This window comes from Rana temporaria, chromosome 5 (assembly GCF_905171775.1).
Source record: "Rana temporaria chromosome 5, aRanTem1.1, whole genome shotgun sequence".
Taxonomy (NCBI): Eukaryota; Metazoa; Chordata; class Amphibia; order Anura; family Ranidae; genus Rana; species Rana temporaria.
Genome location: NC_053493.1, coordinates 72491325 through 72516200, shown reverse-complemented (window position 1 = coordinate 72516200; position 24876 = coordinate 72491325). Strand labels below are relative to the sequence as shown.

Here is a 24876-nt window from a genome sequence, read left to right as displayed (position 1 = left end):
TAATGTGTAGCCCATTATGCTTTTACTTTGCAGGGGGGGGGGGGGGGGAGAGGAAGTAAAACCCATCAGGATTTACTTCCCCATTAATGAGTCTTTATCCATAAACAAAACATATGTACGAAAAGGCTTTAAGGATTTATTTATTTATTTCCGATCCGTCTATAGCGCCGTCAAATTTATGCAGCGCTTTACATATATATTGTACATTCACATTAGTCCCTACCCTCAAGGAGCTTACAATCTAAGGTCCCTAACTTACATTCATACATACACATACTAGGGACAATTTAGACAGGAGACAATTTACCTACCAGCATGAACTTTGAAAAGTGTGGAAGGAAACCCACGCAGGCACAGGGAGAACATGCACTCCAGGCAGGTAGTGTCATGGTTGGGATTCAAACCAGCGACCTTTTTTTCAATTATTTCCAAACTCACATGCTACATACAGTATCAAGAAAAAGTATGTGAACCCCTTGGAATTGTGTTTGTCCGTTGTTGCGACTTAGATGAGGATCAGATTACATAAAATGTCATGTCAAATTACTGCAGAAAACCAGGTAATGCCAATGGGGTTCACATACCTTTCCTTGCCACTGTAAAAGATGCATATGTGTTGAGAAATGCTTCTTCTACTGAATCATTCTCAGAGGTTTTTTATTGCTTTGTGATACACAAAAGGACTATGAAGGCTGACAATTGTGACCTTTCCTAATGAAAAATGCTAGTTGACAGGCCAAAATTTTGTTGAACTTTCAGGAACTGACCAAGAACAAATAAGCACATGAAGAATCCCGAGTAAACTTTGCCTTTAGCAGTTTAGGGCTTGGGATTCTCCTAAGGCAGTCCTGCCATGTAGCAATCACTGATGGATTATTGTTCCCCGATTACCCTCAAAGCTAGGAGGGGTCAGTTTCTCTGCATCATTATGAAGATGTTATGAAAGCTGGACTTGTGGGTTACGCTGCAAACAATTCAATACCATCAGTGGCCCTGTGCGATCCCGGTAAATTAAAAGCCAGAACAGATAAGGTGCTGCTTGTAACGGTAATTAGCTGATCAGCCCATATATTCCAAAACCGGGCATACATTCAGGTTATCAATTAAAACATGAAATATCTACATATAAGAGGAGAAATTCTACACTTTAAAAGCCAATTAAAGCATTTATAGATCAAATAGAATTATTTTCTTGCCTTTGTGCGAAGAACAAGTTGAGATTAATTTGACGGAAGCAATTCAGGGATTGTTTTATCTACATAATAATGTGGTTTTACTCGCAAGCATGTCAGCACTTTACTGGTGACAGCTGTCAGCGTATTACCTCATAATAGAGCTGGGAAGATTGGTGGAATGAATTCCCAGAGATAAACTTTCTGTCAAGCCATGCAGGCTTCATCAATCTCCAAAAGCGGAGCACGTTGGACATTATTAATTCATCTCCACAATGGGTAAAATAAAGAGCCATAAAGAAAAAAGCCACAGTTCTTCTGAGTATAAATTACAACCGGTTTTCCAATTAATGTCTTCTCCGCTGTATCTTTCATTTATATGTAAGGAGAGAAGCCAACATCTGGTGTGAACAGCAGAGAATTGTGCCACCAGTGCCAATTGGACCACAAACAGAACATCGACCAACAACCAAAATGTCACAATATATTTTCAACATTACACCAACACAGAACACATAAAGGCTTCAGCTGCCCGTGTCTACAGTGTGCATGGAAAGCATAAAAAAATTAAAATGTATCTCTTTCAGCACAGCAACCCCAGTGTCCTTCTGTCCCATCTGCTCTCCTAACACCCTTCCACTCTAAGGCCCCATACACACGATAGAATCCATCCGCTGAAAAATCCCAGCGAATGGGTTTCAGCGGATAGATCCTATGGTGTGTACACTCCAGCGGATCTGTTTCCGCGGATATTTATCCCCTGGGATGGATTTCCAGCGGATAAATATTTGATGACATGCTATCAAATCTATCCGCTGGAATCCATCCCAACGGATGGATCCGCTGGTCTGTACAGACTCACCGGATCCATCCGTCCGAAGGGATCCCCCCGCATGCGTCGTAATGATTCGACGCATGCGTGGAATTCCTTATATGACAGCGTCGCGCACGTCGCCGCGTCATAATCGCGGCGACGGCGCGACACGTCATCGCCAGAGGATTTCGGCGCGGATTTCGATTCGATGGTGAGTACACTCCATCGCATGGAAATCCGCGCAAATCCTCGAGAGGATTTATCCGCGGATACGGTCCGCTGAACCGTATCCGCGGATAAATCCTCTCGTGTGTATGGGGCCTTAGATATGTCACTTGCACTCAGTCATATTTCTCCATTTAAAGCAAAACTAAAATTCCGCTGTGAAATGCCTCTTCCGCAATAAAATACACATACCTGCCTGTTTTCAGGTGCAGCTCAGCTTACATTACCGACACAGTCCGTGTGATGTCATCCAACAGCAGCTAATGAAGTCGGTCAAAGACAGACCGGCATCCAGAAGAAGATGCTGTTAAGGGGCCGCTAAAAAAAGTTACGCTTAGCCCCATTTAGTTCCACATAAATTGTATTTATTTTTTTGCCCCAAGAATTATACTTACCTAGGTAGATGCTGCATCAGTCTCCCACGGGCTCTAAGACTGCTGATCGCTTGGTTCTCAGAGCTCTGCAAGCAGAGAGCTGGTGACTGTCAGTCACTGGCTCTCCACTTTGACACCACCCCCCCCCCCCCCCCCGCACGCTCACTAGAATGCAGGGATGTGGAGGGGCGCGATTGGCTGGCTCAGGCTCTAAGTGGCTCACTGAGAGGCTGAGCCAGGAGCCGGACCAGGGTTGTGGGCGGATCCCAAACATATTGTCACAACCTTTCCTCAGCCTGGACTGGCTCTGTGACTTCAGCCGTCAACTGGAAACGGGTTACAGGAGTGCAAAACAGTTACATTCAAGATTCGCCATGAATGATATCCGACACAGCTGTCTGTGTTCTCAACTGAGCTGTCAAGCAATCAATGGCTGGTGTCATAGATAATCATATGTGCAAAACCATGGCAACAGCTGATCAAACAGAGGCCAAGATGGAGCTAGGATAGGAGTGTTTAGGACTTTAAACCAAATCCCCCTCACTCACCAGATAGCTTGTATCCCACTCTTGGTATTACACATACTAGACGTATAATCTGGATCCTCCCATTCACCTCCTATCATCACAAGAAGCACCACGCCATCATGGAGGACAACCCTCTTCCCAAAATGCATTGCCCAGTGCCCTCTATCTGCTGCATCACACAGTCTTGTCGCTCCACTTCCTGCAAATAGCTATGAGATCAACATTTTTGTCATTTGGGATTTGGGAGTTCAAATCCTATTACTAAAATACTTGGAATACCTTGAGACAAATGAATCTTGGCTTGTAGGAATCAATTGCAGTCAAAGAAATGGATTTACAAATTCCAGTACCTCCTTGTCGTCATTAATGTTGGGGCAACACATATTAATAAATGACACACATACAAAATTATATATAGGTTTTTTTTTTTTCTTTTTCTTATTAAGGGATTACTGTGCTACTAATAACATCCTATTCCTCCCAGCTGCTTAAAGTGGAGCTCCACCCAAAAGGTGAAGCTCCACTTTTGGCACCTTTTGGGGGAAGGGGGGGAGTGGGTATCTGGTTTTGACAGGTACCCGCTACCACATTTCCCCCCCCCCCTGCAAGGCTTCACTGACTGTTTCCCTTAGTCAACGATGCAAGCACCCAATTAAAAAATCAGCTTGGTTGAGTTTCCACTGGATTTCTCGACTAATGAGAGTTTTTGTAGCTAATGACTTTCAATTTTTTCTGACGGAGCTCCTCTTTAACCACTTCAGCCCCAGACCATATCGCTGGTCAAAGACTAGAGCACTTTTTGAGATTTGGCACTGTGTCGCTTTAACTAACAATTGTGCAGTCGTGCGACATGGCTCCCAAACAAAATTTACGTCTTTTTTTTCCACAAATGGAGCTTTCTGCGGTTTTAATTTTTTGCGCTTTAAGCAAAAATAGGAGCGAAAATTTAAAAAAAAAAAAAATCAATCTTTTTTACTATAATAAATACCCCCCAGTTTAGGCCGAGATATTCTTCTACATATTTTTGGTAAAAAAAAAAAAAAAAAGGCAATAAGCATATATTGATTGGTTTGCGCAAAAGTTATAGCATCTACAAAATAGGGGATAGATTTATGCATTTTTTTTTTTTTACTAGTAATGGCGGCGAACTGCGATTTTTATTGTGACTGCGACTTTATGGCGGACACATTTGACACATTTTTGGGACCAGTCATTTTTACAGCCATCATGGCTATAAAAATGCAGATAACTGTGAAAATGACACTGGCAGTGAAGGGGTTAACCACTAGGTGGCGCTGAAGGGGTTAAGTGTGTCCTAGGGAGTGCTTCTAACTGTAGGGGGGATGGGCTGTGTGTGTGACAACACTGATCACCGCTTCCGATTACAGGAAGCTGTGATCAGTGTCCTCGTCACTAGGAAGACTGGAGAAATGCTTATTTACATCAGCATTTCCCTGTTCGTCCTCACCGCGAGATGATCGAGTCCGCAGTTGAGCTCAAGCGTCCACAATGCCGCTTCTTATAGGGGACGAATATATACGTCCTTCTGGCTGCTCGTGCCATTCTGCTGATGTATATCGTCGTGCAATGGTCGGCAAGCGGTTAAGCTGGTCATAGGTGGATCGAAATTCAGACGGTTCAGCATGGACCAGCATGAATATTGATTTATTTGTGGCCACCCTGTCAGTATTATCTCGCTCAATCAGTCCTGCTGGCAGAAACTTGGGGCACTGATCTGTGTATTCTGAATTGGCTCCCCTATGTGCGTTTGTTGCCCAAAAGAAGCTCCTGCTTCTTTTTGGGGAACAACCGTTCACACGATTATTAACCTGCCTGGCGGTATTCCCGAGTCTGACTCTGGGTTAGATTTTCCTTCTGCGAGCGTTAACCCCGAGTCAGACTCGGGCTTGCCTCGCTAGATCCACAGGGAGTGTTTACTTACCTTGTCCCTGGATCCAGCGATGCCACCGCGCTGTGTGAGCAAGCGGGACCTCGCTCGATTCACACAGTGCCTCTGTGTATCGCCGATCTCCGTTCCCTGCGACGTTACGACGCACGGGGACAGAACGGCGCCTAATTCAAAAAAGTAAACAAAACACTTTACATACAGTATACTGTGATCTTATAGATTACAGTACTGTATGTAAAAAAAACACACACCCTTTGTCCCTAGTGGTCTGCCCAGTGCCCTACATGTCATTTTATATAATAAAAAAACGTTTCTTTCTCCCTGCAAACTGTAGATTGTCCATAGCAACCAAAAGTGTCCCTTTATGTCAAAAATGGTTTTAGATCAGCTAAAAAACAGCGATAATAAATAATAATCACTTGCAGAATTGAGCGATAGCGATTTGTGGGGAAATTCGTCATAAAAAAAAAAAATAAAAAAAATAATGACAGCGACAATTCTGCAACTGAGAAAATTTCAGTGATTTTGATTTTATTACATTATTGAATAATTTTTATTATAATTATATTATTATTTGTTATAATTATTTATAATTATTTATTATATTATAATTTATAATTTTGTTTTTAAAAAAATGTCATACCCGGGATGCCTATTAGAATCTTGTTTGGTCAGATTTAAGTGAGTTATTTCTAAAAATTACAGGCCTACAGTATAAAACGCCAAATTTCCTTGCAAATAATGGTACCGCTTTCAGCATGTTTTTTCTGAAAGAATCATACCGCCAGGGAGGTTAAAGGCACATTTGGTGGCAGCTACCAAGCAATTCTGTCAGGGTTGTATAAGCCGCAGTCAGTGTTGAGCCCGCTAATGCAATATGGTATAAAATTCACCACTGACTACCTGACATCCACACTGACCACAGCACAGCTCGTTATGCTATAAAAATGGTGATAATGTTTTCTGTTACAGAAAATTGCTTCAATAAACACTGTACAGTACACTAAATAATTTATGCTGCTCCAAAATATACATGGTGTTGTATATTACATAATATTCATTCTCCAACATGCATTGTATAATTCACCCTACGCCTCTGAATTGTTGTTGCTAGTTCTTGCAATTTATATGAAGATTGAAAATCTACATGTTTAATATGCAAGTATTTCTTCTTTGGAAGACAAAAGAGGTCAGAAACTGGGATGAAAAAAAAAAAAAAAAAAGGGAAGTAGGAAAGGGAAGTAGGATGCAAAAGGTGGACATTTTATAAAAGAAAAACATGGCAATGTGTACGATACATGAGGAGGGATTTGTTAAAACTGGGGCAGACAGAAATAGTTGTGTATGGTAACCAGTCAGCTTCTAGGTTCAGCTTGTTCAGTTAAAGCCACCCCCAAATACATACCTGAACCCTATCTTGATCCAGAGATGTGCACGAGAGCAGAGGCTCTCCGTCTCCTCATTGGCTCAGATACAGCAACAGGAGCCATTGGCTTCCGCTGCTGTCAATCAGAGCCAGCAACAAGGGAGCAGGGACACACACAGCAGGGATCATGAGTGAGCATGCACAAGTGCTCCCATAGCAAGTGGCTTGCTATGGGGGCACGTTGAAGCCAGGAGTGCTAGCGGGGAAGCCAAGAAGGAGGATCTGGGCTGCTCTGTGCAAAAAGTAATAAAGTGATTCAGCGCTGGAAAAAAATATAATATTTTTGATTATTTGAATTTTTAGGCATAATATTCACTTGCGCTGCACTATTTATTTATTTATTCTGCTCTGTGCAAAACCGATGCACAGAGCAGGCAAGTAGAACAATTTTTTCGTTTTAAAATAACAAACATTATGAACTTTTAAAAGGATAAGTTCGAGGCACGAGGAAAGGAAATCCGGTAAGCAGCAATTCTGACAGGGCACATTTACACCGATAATCAGTGCAGCCCATCAGTGCTGCTTATCTGCGCCCACCAGAGGAGCCTCATCAGCGGCCACCAGAGCAGTCTCATCAGCGGCCACCAGAGCAGTCTCATCAGCGGCCACCAGAGCAGTCTCATCAGCGGCCACCAGAGCAGTCTCATCAGCGGCCACCAGAGCAGTCTCATCAGCGGCCACCAGAGCAGTCTCATCAGCGGCCACCAGAGCAGTCTCATCAGCGGCCACCAGAGCAGTCTCATCAGCGCCCACCAGAGCAGTCTCATCAGCGGCCACCAGAGCAGTCTCATCAGCGGCCACCAGAGCAGTCTCATCAGCGGCCACCAGAGCAGTCTCATCAGCGGCCACCAGAGCAGTCTCATCAGCGGCCACCAGAGCAGTCTCATCAGCGCCCACCAGAGCAGTCTCATCAGCGGCCACCAGAGCAGTCTCATCAGCGGCCACCAGAGCAGTCTCATCAGCGCCCACCAGAGCAGTCTCATCAGCGCCCACCAGAGCAGTCTCATCAGCGCCCACCAGAGCAGTCTCATCAGCGCCCACCAGAGCAGTCTCATCAGCGCCCACCAGAGCAGTCTCATCAGCGCCCACCAGAGCAGTCTCATCAGCGCCCACCAGAGCAGTCTCATCAGCGCCCACCAGAGCAGTCTCATCAGCGCCCACCAGAGCAGTCTCATCAGCGCCCACCAGTGAAGAAGAAAGATTACTTATTTGCAAAATTTTGTAACAGAAGCTAATAAAAAATATAAAAATAAAATAAACCTGGTGGTGATCAAATACCACCAAAAGAAAATTCTCTGTCTAAAAACAATGATTAAGATTTCATATGGGTACAGTGTTGCATGGCCACGCAATTGTCAAAGTGCGAAAGCAGTGAAAACTGAAAAATGGCTTGTGCAGGAAGGGGGTGAACGTGCCCAGTATTGAAGTGGTTAATATTACTTTAAAAAAGGAGAAGTACGGGCTTTTGGGGGTGGGGGGGACCCCACCACATTTATACTCGCCTCAATGCTGCAGCATTTGCATGATGTTGCAGCTGTCCCATACTGACTCTACTATAGAGAACTAAATGATCATTCAGTTCTGGGTCTGCTCCAAGCAGAAAGAGGTATTGTCAGTCACCACTCTGCACCTCCAGTGCTCACTGGAGTACCAGGCTGGGCCAAGGGCAGGCACGACTGGCTCTGGATCCCAGCCACTTGCTAAAAAGCAGATCTAGCTGTCAAATCAATTAAGCAACAGGGTAGATCCACGATCCCCCTATCCTTCCGAGCTTGGCACGCCTCTGCTCTGTCAGCTAATTGCAGGCAGTATCCCTTTACGCTGACTCTGGGTCACAGGAGTGCAAAAAGAAATTGCAAACAATAAAAAAAAGCTTTGGCCATACTTCTCCTTTAAAATAGAACTAAACTCACTCGTTGAAAGGTTTCACAAAATAGTTGCATTCAAGGCATGTTATCAGCGTGCTTATATTAGCGCTAAACAAAATTGTCTAGCCATCAAATGGTTGGAATCATTGCTGATCACATTTGGCAGCACCATGGCAACTGCAAATCAAACAGAGGCTAAGATGGCAGCTTTCTTGGAGGCTTTGAAACCTAAAAGCTACAGTGCCTTGAAAAAGTATTCATACCCCTTGAAATTTCCCACATTTTCTCATGTTACAGCCAAAAACGTAAATGTATTTTATTGGGATTTTATGCGATAGACCAACACAAAGCGACACGTAATTGTGAAGTGGAAGGAAAATTATAAATGTTTTTCATTTTTTTTTTTTTACAAATAAATATGTAAAAAGTGTGGTGTGAATTTGTATTCAACCTCCTGAGTCAATACTTTGTAGGACCACCTTTCGCTGCAAGTCTTTTTGGGGGTGTAAAGCTGGCAGAGACCTGGCTAGAGAGTGCCATTTGTGCCCATTCTTCTTTGCAAAATAGTTCAGGCTCTGCCAGATTGGATGGAGAGCGTCTATGAACAGCAATTTTCATGTCTTGTCACAGATTCTCAATTGGATTTAGGTCTGGACTTTGACTGGGCCATTTCAAACACATGAATATGCTTTGATCTAAACCATTCCATTGTAGCTCTGGCTGTATGTTTAGGGTCATTGTCCTGCTGGAAGGTGAACCTTCGTCCCAGTCTCAAGTCTTTTGAAGACCAACATTCCAAGATTGCCCTGTATTTGGCTCCATCCATCTTTCAATTAACTCTGACCAGCTTCCCTGCTAAAGAAAAGCATCCCCACAACATGATGCTGTCACCACCACCATGTTTCACGGATGGTGTGTTTGGGGTGATGTGCAGTGTTAGTTTTCCATTTTGCTTTTAGGCCAAAGAGTGAAATTTTGGTCTCATCTGACCAGAACACCTTCTTCCACATGTTTGCTGTGTCCCCCACATGGTTTCTTGCAAACGGGACTTCTTATGGCTTTCTTTCAACAATGTCTTTCTTCTTGCCACTCTTCCATAAAGACCAGATTTGTGGAGTGCACGACTAATAATTGTCCTGTGGACAGATTCTCCCACCTGAGCTGTGGATCTCTGCAGCTCCTCCAGAGTTACCATGGGCCTCGTGTCTGTTTCTCTGATTAATGCTCTCCTTGCCCGGCCTATCAGTTTAGGTGGACGGCCATGACTTGGTAGGTTTGCATTTGTCCCATACTCTTTCCCATTTTCGGATGATGGATTGAACAGTGCTCAGTGAGATGTTCAACGCTTGGGATATTTAATTAAACTTCTCCACAACTTTATCCCTGACCTGTCTGGTGTGTTCATTGTCCTTCATGATGCGGTTTGCTCACTAAAGATCTCTAACAAACCTGAGGGTTTCACAGAACTGCGGTATTTATATCGAGATTAAATTACACACGTTTTACCAATGAGGTGACTTTCTGAAGGCAATTGGTTCCACTAGACTTTAGTTAAAGTTATCAGAGTCAGCCCTGGTTCACATTGCTGCTACTTTGAAATTGTGCTACTTCATTTGAAGTATCACGATTTCAAAGTAGCAAGGTCAGCGCAAATTCAGGTGCTACTTGATAGACATCTGTGTAGCTTCATGCAAAGATGTCAATTGAAGTCGCACCTGAAATTGTCAAAAGTAGTGCAGGAACTACTTTTGCAAATCGGTGCGGCGCCGCAAAATTAGTGTAGAACCTATTGGAATAGTGCCATTGTCTCCACTAGGCTGCGACTTGTAATGCGATTTGATCTCATAAATCGCATGACAAATCGATCCAATGTGAACCTAGGCTAAAGGAGGCCGAATACAAATGCACGCCACACTTTTCAGATAATTTATTTGTAAAACATTTTGAAAACTATTTATCATTTTCCTTCCACTTCACAATTATGTGCCACATTGTGTTGGTCTATCACATAAAATTAATTTACGTTTTCGGAAATAACATGACAAAATGCGGAAAATTTCAAGGGGTATGAATACTTTTTCAAGGCACTGTAATTGGTTGCCATGCACAGCTGCTTAGTAAATTCCCCTCATAGTGCCTTAGCAAACTACAAGCCATTCAGTTAGGGCTCACATCTATTTGAAGCCAGCTGCTGCATGTCCAGCTGTCATTGACAGAAGCCTAAATGCTCTTTGGCTGAAACCTCCAAAGACAAAACAAATGTCCTCTTTTCTCTATATCTGAAGCCTTGGGCCCCTTTCACATATGTGAGCCGATCAGGTCCACCTGTCAGTTTTTCAGGCAGACCTGATCAGATTGGTCCAAGTATCTTTATGGACTGGTGAGTGTAAACAGACTTGTGTCTACTAAAATAATGTTTTTTTTTTTGTGTTTAAAATAATAAATTAAAAAAAGCAAAAAAAAATAAAAAATACCACAAAGGAGGATCCCTTCCCCTACATCTAGGCGAATCGGAGGACAGTCAGGTGTAAACAGACAGCTGATCCATTTACACCCGACCACCCATAGTGCATAGGCTGTGTCCGTATCCACGCTGCATAAACTGAGCGGACGCAGACCTGTCATCCTCACGCTCAGCAGGGGATCAGCGGACAGATCTCCTACTGAGCAAAGCAGATTCCTCCCTGTGTGAAAGGGGCCTTAGACTAGGCCATATCAAAGGGGACTTGTTGACGTTAATATGCAAGAATCTGGGACAAGTCTATTTTACACATCAAAACTGTGCTCAGGCCACGTTTGGTATTTGTAATCTAATTGCACATCAAAGGGGATTTGTTGATGTTAATATGCAAGAATCCAGGACAAGTTCATTTTACACATAAAAAGGGTGTTAAAGGTTGTGCAGGTTACATTGGTACCGGTAATTATAATTGCACTTATTAAAGGGGACTTGTTGATGTTGATATGCAAGAATGCAAATTAGGACAGTTGATGACTGCAGCCATCTCCGGCTGGGGGTCATTATCTGTCACTCTGAAAGACAGAATGTAGATCAAAGACGGCCAATCAAATTGCTCAGCCATTCAGTGGATAGGCAATATAAGCGGCCATCCAGTCGTGTCTTGTTATATCCCCATGGATATGAAGGCAAAGGTCTAGAAAAAGATGGGACTCTAAAGCTACTACTCTAAGTCATATTTACTCTGTTGGATTTTGTCACCTGTTGCAAGTATTGGACTTTATTCTGTGCTGGAAGTCAAAATAAAGGGTCTCTCTCTGGAGAACTTGTGTTGCTGCGGAACATAAAACTTATATCATCATAATAACTAAATATCAATTATCTAACCGGACTATACTACATTGGACTATACTACTTTACTACACTTCAATTGATTTTCATAAAAAAAAACATAGCAAACCTTCAAGAAACAAGAGGACTGCCTGCCAGCTCCACATTACATTACAATCAGTCTGGTAATGTGAAAGGACACAGTATGGCAAAACCTTCCAATGATCTTCAGTATGGTTAGCGATTCAATTTTTACATCATTTACTTTTTGTATCGACAAGCCTACTCCACAGTTTGGCTGTTTCTTAGCAATAATGTTTGCAGTGGCTGTGAAGCATACAGTGTATACTTGGGAGAGATTACACACATTAGGGAGATTAGCAAGAACAGCCGATGAATCTGTAAGAGAATGCTGTACTAATGTAACTGCAAGCTACGATTTGTTTTTATGTAACTGTATTGAAAACACATTTGTGTTGAATCATATCAGGGTTAACCTGTCCGAAGGACCCAATGCCAAACTGAGTTGTTGTCTGAATTGGTTGAGCCTGAGAGAAAGTTCTTCTCGGACTTCCTGCTGTGTTCAATGTAGATAGAAACCTGATACATTATTTCTCCTGTGATTAATGTGTGTACATTTATCAAGGGGAAAAAAAAAACACAATAACTGCATTAATCGCAGGAGAAATAATGTATCAGGTTTCTATCTACATTGAACACAGCAGGAATGCAGAGAAGAACTTTCTCTCGGGCTCAACAAATTCAGACAAAAACTCAGTTTGGCATTGGGTCCTTCGGACAGGTTAACCCTTTCATACCTTGGTGAATGTTCTACAGGAAATTAATTGTTGCCATTATTAAAGTGGAAGTCAGGGCTTAACCCTAACTACTCTTAAAACTATCCCCTACCCCGTCCAGACTTACTAACCTGTGTAAGGCCTCGCGCACACACGGTCGGATTTACATCGGACTTTTCCGTGGATTTTTGTTCTAAGGGGGCGTTGGCCGTGAACTTGGTATGCATACACACAGCAGAACATTTTCAGCCAATATGCACCAAACCACATGTTTTTTCAGCTCTTTACCACCACCCTTTAGGCAACTACTGCTATTGTTGTCTGATATTTATCATTGGTTCGGAGCATGCGTGTTTGTACTTTGGATTTTACTCCGATGGATTTGTGTACACGTGATGGGATGATCCGAAGAAAAACACATTATTGTTGGACAATTTGAGAGCATGCACAGCCAACATTTGCTGTCCGAAATTCCAACAATTGTCCGATGGAACATACAGACGGTCGGATTATCCGACAGAACACGTCCGTCGGACAATTGTGTACGGGCCTTTAGAAAGATCTGTATACTTCTTCAGCCCACTTTCGGTCCCAGCTACACTGCAGGGGAGAGGAGAAAGCGCTCCAACAACAGATTGTAAAGTCTGAGGCAGCGACGTCACCCATGGGCTTCAAAGGTCCGTGTGTTGTCACTGCACCCTTCTCTCCTCTACAGCCATGCTGGTCACAGGACCAGAGCGCCCTGAAAATAGGCAAGTACCATATCTTTCTTACATAGGTATACGTGTTGGGAGGTGATAGGGAACAATTTTAATAGTAGTTATGCCGCGTACACATGGTTGGAATTTCCGATGGGAGCTTTTCATCAGATATTCCGACTGTGTGTATGCCCCATCGAACTTTTTCTGTCGGAATTTCCAGGGGGACTTAGATAGAAAGCAGGTTCTCAATTTTTCAGACGGAAACATTTCCTATTGGAAAATCCGTTCGTCTGTATGGAGCTCCGACAGGGAAAAAAAAAAAAAAAAAAAAACATGCATGCCGGAAGCATTGAACTTAATTTTTCTCGGCTCGTTGTAGTGTAGTACGTCACCGGGCAGAATTTGGTGTGACTGTGTATGCCAGGGATCCTCAACCTACGGCCCTCCAGCTGTTGTAGAACTACACTTTCCATGAGGCATTGTAACACATTGACATGACTAGGCATGATGGGAATTGTAGTTCCTGAACAACTGGAGGGCCGTAGTTTGAAGATGGTGTATGCAAGCCAAGTTTGAGCCAACATTCCGTTGGAAAACCCATCCAATTTTTTTCCAACGGAAAATCCGTGTGCATTAGGGTTAAAGTAGAACTATAGACAAAACCTTTTTTCCCCCCATTTTGGATAGAGTATGGGAGAGTTATAGCCTGTCAATTTTTTTTTTCACCATCTGTGTCCCACAGTGAAGATTTCCCTGCGAATATTTAGGGAATTCCTTGGGGACCCCCAGGTCATCAGAACTAGTGTCCCCATTGGAAAATTTTCTCCCTATAACTTTTCTGGGGACAAGGGGAGGGCGAGAAAGAATGTTGTGATTTTAACAAATAGATATATATATATATATATATATATATATATATATATATATATATATATATATATATATATATATATATATATATATATATATATATATATATATATATATATATATATATTTTTTTTTTAAGTGCTTTAATAATGTGATATTTGTTATATTTCTTCTATGTCTTCTTCTACTTATTTATCCGTGATTCAGATTTACCTCCCCTAATTTGGGGGAGGGGGGGGGGGGGGGTTGGGGATAAGTGTTATCTCTATGCAGTTAATTGGGTTGTGCTGGGGGGATATTTTCTATCGTTTTGAATTCACCACTGTCCAGCCATATATCAGGTCTATTACCATACTGATTGCAATGTAATGTGAGGAGTTGGCAGACTGCCTTCTTGTGTCTTGAAAGTTTGCCATGTATTCAACTACAGTTGACATTGAGAAGCTACAGCATGTGAATACTTCTGCCCGCTGTCTTTACAGCTTTAGCACGAGTGGCGGTGGAGGTTGTGAAAACACAGCTCAACCATACATTTTTACCGCTCCCAACAATAAATGTAAACATACCCATAGGGTTCTGTTAGCAGTCAACTGTTCAACCAGCAAAGAGAGAGTGAAAGAGAGAGTCCGGAGCATCCGTCAGCATACATCTATAAGGGCCTGTGGACAGCTGGGACTAACAATGAGAAATGGAGGCTTCAGTCCACCCAAAGCTCTATAAAGCCCCCAGGTTCCAGGACCCAGTCCAGAATGTATTAAGATTCTCGAGAAAACAGTGTGTTTTCTCAGCATCAGTCACAGAACCTGGAGCCCCTCATGTGAAGGTAAGAAACCTAGGTGACACATCTACACTGACCACAGTCCTGTCAGCCTGTGCCTCACAATTATACACATTTTTGGTGTAGAGTGGAGTAAACATTTAGTACACAACAAAGAATTACCAAAATTACTAGTGAATGCTAAAAAAAAAAAAAAAAAAAAAAAGAGAAGGGGAGAAGAGTACACTCTCGGGGGAAATTAAAGTTTGGCAAATAGAGGGAAAAAATGTGCCGATTTCAAAATACACACTTATTTAACACTTTATATGCTAAATAAATAAAAGCATTACATGAGAATTTGTTGCATGATGATCATTATCTCCTCGTCCCCCTTCCACAGAGCGGCTCCTTGCTGCCCACCCCTCCTCACCACAGTATTTACATCACTCTCCTAATGTAATGGTGTATATCTTAAAACTATTTTTAACTCAGAACACTGCCACCAGTGCCTTAATTTTTTTGAAACACACCATCTGAGAATATATATATATATATATATATACACACACCGTATTTGCCGGCGTATAAGACGACCTTTTGGATGCAAAAAAAATGCATCCAAAGTCGGGGGGTCGTCTTATTTCCGCCGGATCTGTCTCCGTCAGGCTGCGGACATCCATGTTTCAGGCTGCGAGCATCCATGATTTAAAAGCTGTGCCTCCTCCTCAGACTGTTCCGTGATAGGTGGAACACTCATTTTCCCAGCAGGGCCTCTGTTTAGTGTTCCGCCTATCATGGATGCCTTCTCATCCTCGGACGAGAGGACGTCCGTGATAGGCGGAACACTGAACAGAGGCCCCGCTGGAAAATTAGTGTTCCGGAACAGTCTGGAGGAGGAGGCACGGCTTTTGAATCATGGATGCCCACAGCCTGAAACATGGATGTCCGCAGCAAAAAAATAAGGTAGGGAGATCGTCTTGGCTGGCACAGTGGAGGCATGTGATGGACAGTGGAGGCATGGAATGGCACGGCACAGTGGGATTTGAAAAATGCCTGTTTCTGTCAGTGGTTGGTCCTGTCAGCGGTTGTTCTGGCTACCCCTCAGCTTCCAGACAGACTAGTGGGAAGGGGGTAGTCTTATACGGTGAGTATATCCCAAAAATCACAATTTTTCCAGGAAATATAGGGGGTCGTCTTATACAGAGGAACTGTATAAAGAGGAACTGTCACAGTGATTCCTATTACAAGGGATGTTTACAAAAAAAATAATATTTAAAACGCCCCTGTCCCCGGTAGCTCACGCTCAGAAGCGAACAAGCATGCAAGTCCCGCCCACATATGTAAACGCTGTTCAAACCCCACATGTGAGGTATCGCTGCATGTGTTAGAGCGTGTGCAACAATTCTAGCACTAGACCTCCTCTGTAACTCGAAAATAGTACCCTGTAAAACAAATTAAAATGTCGCCCATGGAAATTTTTAAAGTACCGAAGTTTGGCGCCATTCCATGAGTGTGCACAATTTTAAAGCGTGACATGTTGGGTATCTATTTACTCGCCGTAACATCATCTTTCACATTATATAAAGAATTGGGCAAACTTTGCTGTTTTGTTATTTTTTAAATCATGAAACCGTTTTTTTCCCCCCAAAAAAGGTGTTTGAAAAATTATTGCGCAAATACTGTGCGAGATAAAAAGTTGCAATGACCGCCATTTTATTCCCTAGGGTATAAAACAAACATTGGAATCAAGCGCTCACCAATGAGATGTGAAAGATAAAAGATACAATAAAAATCGTAAGATAGCTGAGGAATGGATGTGGGGGGCAGGAAGGGAGAAAATTCAGTTACAGCTATCTTAAAAAAGGGAATAATTGATAGGAAAAAGTTCAGTCCATAGGAAGTTCATAAAGCGGTGAAACATAAATATATAAATGCGCGTATATGCACTATATACTCTTGCTGAGAAGGCTGCCAGCTGCCAATAAGCAATTTCTGAAACAAAACAAAGGGACAAAAAAGCGGCGGCCTCTAAGCGTAGTATAAAATTTAATAGATTTATTAAATTTTATACTACGCTTAGAGGGCGCCGCTTTTTTGTCCCTTTATTCCCTAGGGTGTCTACTAAAAAAAAAATATATAATGTTTGAGGGTTCTGATTAATTTTCTACCAAAAAATAATTAGATTTTTACATGAAGGAGAGAAGTGCCAGAATAGGCCCGGTGGACAAGCAGTTAAAGAGAACCTGTCACTACAACATCACATACATCTTCTAAACAAAAGTTTTTTATTTTTTTTTATTTTTTTTTACGCTGAAAACCTGTAAAAAAAAATTAAGTGGCACCCAACTACTGGAAAAAACTACCCCGAAATGTTGTACCTGCCTCCATACACACACACACACATACATAGGGGGCACCCACATACAGGAATTGCGCTTGCACTACATGTTACATATTGCTGCGCCTATGAAGAATTTAGGGTACCAAAGTTTGTCACCATTTCACTCCTGCGAGTGCCCCCACAGCAGGAAGCTTGCTATTGGGGCACCGGAGCCGAGCTGCAGCTCCGTGTGTTCATTCAAACATGGAGCTGTTGTATGGCCCCGCCCCTCTCTCTCCTGATTGGCCAATTGATTTTGATTGACAGCCGTAGGAGTCAATGGTGTCGCTGCTGTATCTTAGCCAGTCAGAGAGTCCCGAATGGCTGAGGGACTCGTGGACATCGCTGGAGAGAGATGGGGCTCAGGTAAGTATTGGGGAGGCTGCTACACACAGAAGGGTTTTTCCTCTTAATGCATAAAATGCATTAGGAGATAAAAAAACTTTCTACCTTTACAACTCCTTTAAGGCCTAACACTTTGGGCATCTATTTACTCGGCACAACCCCATCTATTTATATTTTACACAATCAAGAGGAATAGGTGGCCACATAGGGGAAGCTACCAGCAAGAATCAGTACATTTCTGCCCTCAGGTTTATAGCCTGGAAAAATAGATTTCAACAACAAATTATTAGCATTTTGAGACAAGATCCTTCTCCGCGATTCCCAAGTGTCCCTGTCTGTCAGGTTTTCAGGATGTGTCACGGGTACCTGGGCAACTCTTCTATAAGGATACTTTGAATTCATGTGTCTGGCTTATAGCAGATCTCAACTCTAACTGGAAGACAATTACTGTATTTAGCTAAAGTATTGTGCATTAAAAAAAAAGTTATCTTTTGTGTTAATTTATAAAATTCTCCTTTCACCACAAGGAGGTTTTACAACCCAGCCACTGGCTGTCTCCATACACTTGTTCCAATATCAACTGAAAAGCATCATTCTGAACTGACTAACAGATGGCGATATTAGTGAACCATGCCTGTATAATGTGCGTTAGAGTGGCTCTCCACTAAGGTCACATGTGATAGGACAACACAAATCCGTCTGTATGTCTGTCCGTATATGTCTTTGTCTGTAATTTCTGTTTGCCCCCGATTGTTAGCTTCTCTGGTATATTCCATCCTGTAGTAAGCTTGCCAAGATTCTTGCTACAAGTAGGTTTTGAGTAGTTTGCACCCCGCACTGCTCCTAAGTTAGAGGGCAGATCTCTGGTTTATTGTCTATAACCGATGTTGAACTGTTTACCAAATGTTATTTGCTGTATGACATATCTTTACTCTGTACACTACTGGAGGTCTGTCCCGCGTAAAAGGGGCGACCACCTTTACTTTCGTCGCAATGTATTGAGGCATTGCATATGTTGCATTGTACCTCTTTTTATTTTCAATAAAAAAACGTTTAAAACTGAAAAAAAAAATCACAACACAGGAGATTAGTTAACAGAAAGAGCCCTAACAAGGACCTTATTAAAGCTGCAGATTGATAAAAAATGCTTTAAAAGCTGAAGTTTAGGTATGTTATTTTATTGCATAGTTATATTAGTAACATCTCACACCTGACCAATCGCTGTGTAAGCTGCAAGTAGTCACAGATACTACAGTGATGGCAACAGTCTCCTGGGGACCACTGCAATGCTTTCAATGAATAGAAGGGGAGGGGGGTTGTTGTCATTTACAGATGCAATTGGGGGGGGGAGGGGGGGTTGTTAAAACCCCACAGTTTAGCTGCATTTTTTTCCACCCCTCAACCGGTCCCTCTTTTGTAGCACAGATGATGGCTGGAGGTGTACATATGTCTAATCTTTCCCCCACATGAAAACTATAAAAATAAAACAAAATTAAAAAAGGAAGGATATCGTTTATTGACCGGCTCAAACATGTGTGTGCTGATGTACCTTGTGTAGGGGCAGCGTGATGCATCGTTACAAGGCATTTTAGAGTTTACTTTTTCCCCCTTTTTATTTCATTGAAGTGTCAAAAATAAAAAATGTGTATATATATATATAGTACTTTATTCATCTCTATGTACTGCTGTAAGGAACAACATCTCTACGTTTCTTTAAAACCCACCTTAACACTGCATTATGATGTGAACAGCGTACCTTGAAAACAATTATGACCTGATGTTCAGCCTGTGATAACCTATGCAGAACTGACATGGTGCAAACGATTCCCAAGGCCAGTTTTACACGAGTAGCTAAGGGTCGGTGAAAAAAACAGGACACTGAGCTGCAATTTTACCACCCCTGACTTCCCAATATAAAATAAGAAATAAAGGGAATTTACGCAGCAGGATTGCCTTCTAAATGCCCGATAGTTTCTGCTTAACTGCACCACTGTAGTTCCCTTCTCAGAAATGGTGCTAGTGTGAATTTAGTTTTTTATACCAAATTCACCTTTACACCTGTAATTATAGTGTAACATCTGACATTTTCCTAAACACCCGCTTATCACTCACAGAGATCCCCCATGACAGCAGGCAGGGGTTCTTCTCCCCCACAGCAGATGTCACATTTGAATTCAGCATGGCTGTGTGGGGGCTCTGCCACAACATTCATTCACACATATCTGTGAATGAGTGAACTACAAGTCCCATCCTCCACCACAGCAAACAGACTTGTAGTTATCAATGGAATAAATGCCGGTCAACATATATGTGATGACAGGCATTGCATGAGATTCGCACCGCATTGCTGTGCTGATCCCATGCGATGTCCGCGCAATGCGAAGTTCAGCCATACAGACTATATGGCTGAAATCGCATTGCATTCGCACCAAAATTATGCAGGACCCTTTATTTTGGTCCACACTGGAATCGGAACGCATGGGTGTTTACACCTATGTGATCCGATTTTGCACCATTTGACAGTTCGCACTGTGATGTGAACCGATCTGAGGGTCTCATTATCTTTCTATTGACACCCGTAACAGCTCGCATAGGGCAGTGTGAACCGCGCAGCGAGTGACATGCGATGTGGGAATCCGCACTGGCTTTGCATATATGTGAACTGAGCCTTAGGCCCCTTTCACACTGGGGCTGGAGGCGGTATAGCGGCGCTATACCATCGGAATTGCTGCGGGATTCGGCCGATAGCAGTGCGGTATTAACCCCCGCTAGCGGCCGATAAAGGGTTAATACCACCCGCAATGCACCTCTGCAGAGGCGCATTGCGGAACGGTATTGCAGCGGTTTCCCATTGTTTTAAATGGGAAGGAGCGGTGTACATACCGCTCCTCTCACTGCTCCAAAGATGCCGCTTGCAGGAGATTTTTCAGGCGCTATTTTTAGCGCTGTACTGCCTGAAAAACTCCTCAGTGTGAAAGGGGTCTAAGAGAGAGGTAATCAGCACACCTGTTCGACCAAAAATATCTCCATAAAGAGTTCCAGTCGCTGCCTATTGCTGTCACAAGGGATGTTTACATCACCTTATGACAGCAATAAAAGTGATCAAAAAACAATTAAGAAAAAAAAAAAGGAATATATATATATATATATATATATATATATATATATATATATATATATATATATATATATATATATATATATATATATATATATATATATATATATATATATATATATATATATATATATATATATATTTTTTTTTTATTATTAATAATAATAATAATAATAATAATAATAATAATAATAATAATAATAATGATGATGATGATGATGGGGAAAAAAAAGTGCTCGGTCCCCTGTGCTTGTGAGAAGGGCTGAACACATACGTAGGTTGCACACGCACATATGTAAACAGTGTTTGCAGTGCACCACACATGACGTACGGCCCCAAGTGTTATAGTGAGATCACTGATTCTAGCGCTAGACCTCCTTTTTATCTTTCCACTGGTAACCTGTAAAAATATTTGAAGGCGTCGCCTAGGGAGATTCTTAACCACTTCCATACCAGGCACTTACGCACCTTCCCGCCCAAGCCAATTTTCAGCTTTCAGCACTGTTGCACTTTGAATGGCAATTGTGCGGTCATGCTACACTGTACCCAAACAAAATTGGCGTCCTTTTTTCCCCACAAATAGAGCTTTCTTTTGGTGGTATTTGATCACCTTTGCGATTTTTTTTTTTTGCGCAACAACTAAAAAAAGACCGAAAATTTTGAAAAAAAAATACGTTTTTATTTTTTTCTGTAATTTTTTTGCAAATAAGTAAGTTTTCTCTTTCAATTACGGGCACTGATATGGCGGCACTGATGGACATCGATGAGGTAGTACTGACGGGCACAGATGAGGTGGCACTGATTGGCGGCGCTGGTATGCGGCACTGATGGGCACACATAGGCGGCACTGATGGGCACACATAGGCGGCACTGTGGGGTGGCACAGATGGGCACTGTGGGGCGGCACTGATTTACTTATGTTGCCAGTCAGTGCCCATTTGTGGGCACTGATTGGCATCTTTTTTTTTTTTCCCCTCTTTTTTTTTATTTTGCCCTTCCCTGGTGGTCCAGGGTGGGCTTCCCTGGTGGTCCATGTGGCGATCCAAGGGGGGGCTGTGCTGATAAACAATCAGCACGAACCCCCCCTGTCAGGAGAGCCGCCGATCGTCTCTCCTCTACTCGCATCTGTCAGACACGAGTGAGGAAGAGCCATCAACGGCTCTTCCTGTTTACATCGTGATCAGCCGTGGTTGGACACAGCTGATCACGTGGTAAAGAGTCTCCGTAAGAGACTCTTTACCGAGATCGGTGTTGCGGGGTGTCAGACTGACACCCCGCAACAACGATCGCCGCGATGCGCGCCCCCGGGGGCGCGCAGCGGCTCAGAATCCTGAGGACGTCATATGAGGATTCTACAACCACTTTGCCGACGTCAATTTGTCATTGGCGGGCGGCAAGTGGTTAAGTATTGTAGCTTGTCCCTATTTCACAAGTATTCGCAATTATAAAGCATGACAGGTAAGGTATCTATGTATTCGGCGTAACATCATATTTTAGGCTGGATTCACACTTGTGTGGTGCGAATTCCAGCTCTGTTATCTCTGCAAAGAGATAAGAGAGCTGTTCAGCAGACCATCTCTGTTTTAGCTGCGAATTTGGAGACCTGGGAGGGGGAGGAGGAAGTGTATTGAGGAGAATGAGAGAAATCCTTATGAGAAATGAACACATCTGCGAATCACATAGAAGATAATGGGCCTGAATTTGCACCTGAGCCGCACCGCAATGCCTAGAAAACGTACACGTTTTTTCGGCAATGCATCGCACATATGTGAACCAGCCTCATTAAAATCAATGAATTTTATAACGTTATGCGAATTGGATGCGGATAAACCCGTAATCAATTCGCATTGGTGTGAACCCGGTCTTATATTTAAAAAAAAAAAAAAATTATAATAATGGGTTATAGATTGTGCTATTTTGCAATAAAACTCAAAGTGTTTTTCTCAAAAAATATGCTGCGCGAATACCATGTGACATAAAAACCGCAACAACCAACATTTTATTCTCGGAGGCCTCTGCTAAAATATATATATATATATATATAAAAACAAACATATTTGAGGGTTCTAAGAGGCTTCCTAGTAAAAAAACAAAACACATTTTTACATGTAAACACAAATAGGTAGATTCAGTAAGAGTTAGGCTGACTTATCAGTAGATAAGCCGGCCTAACTCAGAATCTACGCCGACCGAAGTTTAAGCGTATGCTCAAACAGAGATACGCTTAAACATATCTAAGATACGACGGCTTGCGCCGTCCTATCTTAGATTGCAATATTTCGGATGGCCGGTAGGTGGCGCTTCCATTGCGGTCGGCGTAGAATATGTAAATGAGGAGATACGCCGATTCACAAATGTACGCCCGGCCGACGCAGTACTTTTACGCCGTTTATGTAAGAGATAGGCCGCGTAAAGTTAGAGCTAGGCCCTAGTGGAATAGTAACGTCAAGTATGGCCGCCGTTCCCGCGTCGAAATTCGAATTTTTTACGTCGTTTGCGCAAGTCGTCCGTGAATTGGGATTCACGTCGTTTACGTCCACGTCAAAATCAATAGGCCCGTGCGGCGTACTTAGCCGCAATGCACACTGGGAAATGTAGGTGCCCAGCGCATGCGCAGTAACGGAAAAACGTCAAAGACGTAAGGTCAAGCCTTATTGCCATTAAACACGCCCCCCTAACACACATTTGAATTCGCCGCCCTTACGCCCGCCCGCTTTAGGCTACGCCGCCGTATATTAGCAGGCAAGTACATAGAGAATCATTACTTGCCTAGCTAACTTACGGCGGCGTAGCCTAAACACGCTAAGCTACGCCGCCGTAACTTTATTCCATTCTACCTGAATCTACCTAATGGCGTCAGAATAGGCTTTGCTCTTCAAGTGGTTACAATACTGCCATTTCACTTGAATTAGTAGAGAAAGCAGTTGTGTGTGGCAGCACTGGGGTGCTCAGTCCAATTCCCAACCAGGACATTATCTGCATGGAGTTTGCATGTTCTCTCAGCACTTGTGTGGGTTTCCCCTCACACTACAAGGAAAGGCTGGTAAGGTAATGGTCTCCCAATATATATATATATATATATACACACACACACACATATACACACACACACACACACAGTATATGAGCCGGGATCCTTAGGGTGACTGTCCAGTATGTATAGATGGACTTATAATGAATAGGGGGGAGGGGGGGGGGTTATAAATGATAAAGGAACATATGAATCAAGCAAGGGTCATTGGCAGACAGTGAATGATTGACTGTACATACAGACCTAGAAGATTCACCTGCAGAGTGAATGTAGGGTGAATATACACAGATGATCAATGTGTTCTGTGTTGTAGGAGAGCTGAGAGCGGCACAATGATTGGACACACACAGGGCTCCTCCCCCTGTCAGTGATTATTATGAGGTGTCCCCATGGTAAGTGTGTGATGACAGGGGACACGGTGAGGAGGGGGGATGTGTCAGGCTCATACTCACAATGTATTCTCTAACTTGGCTGTGAAAGTTCTGCTCTCTGATGGTCACCTCGTCCTCGTCCATCCTTCATATTGCTGGAGCCCACCACAGACTATGGCTGCTACTGCTGGTGACCCCGAAGAGCATCCTCCTCCGTCCGGGCACACAGGGAGGAACAACAATAACAAAGACCCGGCCTCCCCCTCCTCCCCCGGGCTCCGCACCACTCCTTCTTCTCCCTTCACACACCGCTCCGGCCAAAACACTGGCACACACACTGCCTGCTCGTAACGCGCCCGCTGATTGGCCCGGAGGCAGGGCAACCCTGGGTCGTGGTTTCTGTTCCGCGTCCTGATTGGCGGAGTCCTAGCGTTTCGTTTCCCGCCTCCTCCTTTCCTGTCAGTCAGCGTACTGCAGTGAGAGGAGGCTGTGAGGGAGCCGGGAGGCCAATGACGGCTGTGCTAGCGCCACACGTGATCAGAGTCGGGTGGTTGTCCCTGTGTCACGCTAAATGGAAAGTTCGTGTGGGTCTTCGGAGTCCTCCAAAACAACCACATAATATTAAATGAAAAAAAGAAAACTAAAGCGCTAGCCAATAGTGAAAATTAAATGAAAATAAATGTGCAATCAATCAAAAACTGGTGCACGAAAATAAATGTGCTAACAACAGTTAATCAGTGTCACATTATTTCAGTGATACACTGTCATACAATTTATTGCGCTCATCACACTTTATTCGAACCACATAATATTGCCTGGAGTAGTACTAGTCATGGTTGCAATGCTCTGCAGGTGCCTGTCATGTATTGGTCATGGTTGCAATACTCTGCAGGTGCCTGTCA

General features: G+C 43.0%; 1 protein-coding gene across 1 annotated transcript in view; it reads right to left on the bottom strand.

Moving 5' to 3' along the window:
* The window catches only part of LMBR1 (limb development membrane protein 1), a 180233-nt gene extending 155825 nt beyond the window's left edge, over positions 1 to 24408 (bottom strand). The window contains exon 1 of the mRNA XM_040352705.1: positions 24056 to 24408. Within this exon, the coding sequence (XP_040208639.1) occupies positions 24056 to 24118 (63 nt within the window). The 5' untranslated portion in view covers positions 24119 to 24408. The remainder of the gene's footprint in view (positions 1 to 24055) is intronic.
* Positions 24409 to 24876: the final 468 nt, after the last annotated feature.